The sequence below is a fragment of the Nannochloropsis gaditana genome, assembly GCF_000240725.1.
Source record: "Nannochloropsis gaditana CCMP526 unplaced genomic scaffold scaffold928, whole genome shotgun sequence".
Lineage (NCBI taxonomy): Eukaryota > Eustigmatophyceae > Eustigmatales > Monodopsidaceae > Microchloropsis > Microchloropsis gaditana.
The window spans coordinates 318-1,841 of record NW_005803025.1 but is presented as its reverse complement, the minus strand read 5'-3'; the positions used below and the strand labels follow the sequence as shown (position 1 = coordinate 1,841).

Here is a 1,524-nt window from a genome sequence, read left to right as displayed (position 1 = left end):
TTCTCAATAGCAGTATCCCGCAGTCAGAGGACAAAGGTACGGAGGAGGTGAATGGACTGAACAGGATCGCACAAGCTGGCCAAGGCAGTCGCAAGCAGGGATCCGTTGAACTGCCTGCACTACGACTCCCTTCGGTTAAAGAATGCAAAGGCTACAACCCTGCAGAGCTCGGACAATTCTTGGAGGTCCTATACCCTCAAGGCTCTCGCACTTGATTTTTAAAATTTAAATCACAATGAATGATAAGGAAAGAAGAGGTACCCGTCCAGAAGCGTACATAGACATGACGTTGACACGCCTTAATTACGGTGGAACGAATAGGAGCGGATAATGGAGAACAAGAGGGGAGATCACTTTCTGGAACAGGACGCTTTGAAATGGCCGGGGGATGGAGAGGAGTACCAAAGCTTTAAGGGTAAGCACCGGTTTTGTTACTCATTTTAAGGTAAGTGGGAACCGGGAACAAACGCTGTCCCTCACATGATATTCGTATGGAACAAGACGCGGCACCTAACATGTGGGTTCCAGGCTGTTTCTTTGCTTTTGAGAGGGTGATCAACCACAGATTTACATTTTAATGCGAGAAACGAAGGTGGCATCGGGTTCGTCCCTCTTTACATATCGGTCACAAACCTATAATTGCCTTTCGATGAAACGTGCGCATGAGCAACCCTTATGCTGTCTTCCAAATGAACATGGAATACGAGAAGCCTCGCTGCCAGAATGACCAATGCAATGGAAGAAGCCCCACTGTTCAAGGTCACGAGTAATTTATTGAGAGAAAGGTCTGCATATAGGACTTGCATATTGGGAGAGAATTCTGACAAAGATGAAAGAAAAACAACAAGAACTCCAGCGTTTGCCAAACTCTGTCAAATATGAGACGGAAATTCTCTTATCAGAACTGAGTTACTCTGGCTATCCAAAACATGCAAAATCTATCGGGCGTGCGAGGCAACAGATGCTGAACAGCTGTCTCCCGCAATTCTTTCGAAGAATTTCTCTTCAGGAGCCCCCTCTCCACCCAGACACCTAGCTGAAAAATCGTGCCTCGATGTCGTCCAATCGAAAGCGGCGGGCCACAGCCTCAAGCACTTTCATTTTTTCGTCGCGGCTCGCTCTGTTCAGAGAGGGAAGAAGGGTAGGGGAGAAAAATACAAGCCTTTAACTCTTACTTCGCACAAAGATTTGTTTCGTACATGTTTTTCCTTTACAAAGCGGAATTCAGAGGCTTGATAGCGAGAAAATTGAAAAAGGAAAGACGCACCTCCTCCCTAAATTCTTCGTTGATTCTCTTTCCAAACAGACATACACCACACGAGGAAGCCCCCAGTGGGGGGGCGGGAAGGGAGGGCAGAAGAGGGAAAATATCGAAGGACGGGCACGTACTTATCGCCGACCAGGTCGTAGAAATAGGAGAGGTTGAGCACCAGGTTCTCGGTCATGTTCCGGGGAGGGTCTTCCCGGATGAAGTTTTCCAATATGTGGATGGCCGCGTGCACGTTGCCACGATGCAAGGAGAGG

The 1,524-nt window shown here is 47.8% G+C and overlaps 1 protein-coding gene across 1 annotated transcript; it reads right to left on the bottom strand.

Annotated features, from left to right (window-relative positions):
• Positions 1-981: 981 nt before the first annotated feature.
• NGA_0455800 (uncharacterized protein) lies at positions 982-1,489 on the bottom strand. Its single transcript, XM_005853369.1, has 2 exons — positions 1,390-1,489; positions 982-1,120 (listed from the first exon to the last, which is right to left on the bottom strand). The coding sequence occupies exons 1-2, from the start codon at positions 1,443-1,445 to the stop codon at positions 1,033-1,035; spliced, it is 144 nt and encodes a 47-aa protein (XP_005853431.1). The 5' UTR covers positions 1,446-1,489; the 3' UTR covers positions 982-1,032.
• Positions 1,490-1,524: the final 35 nt, after the last annotated feature.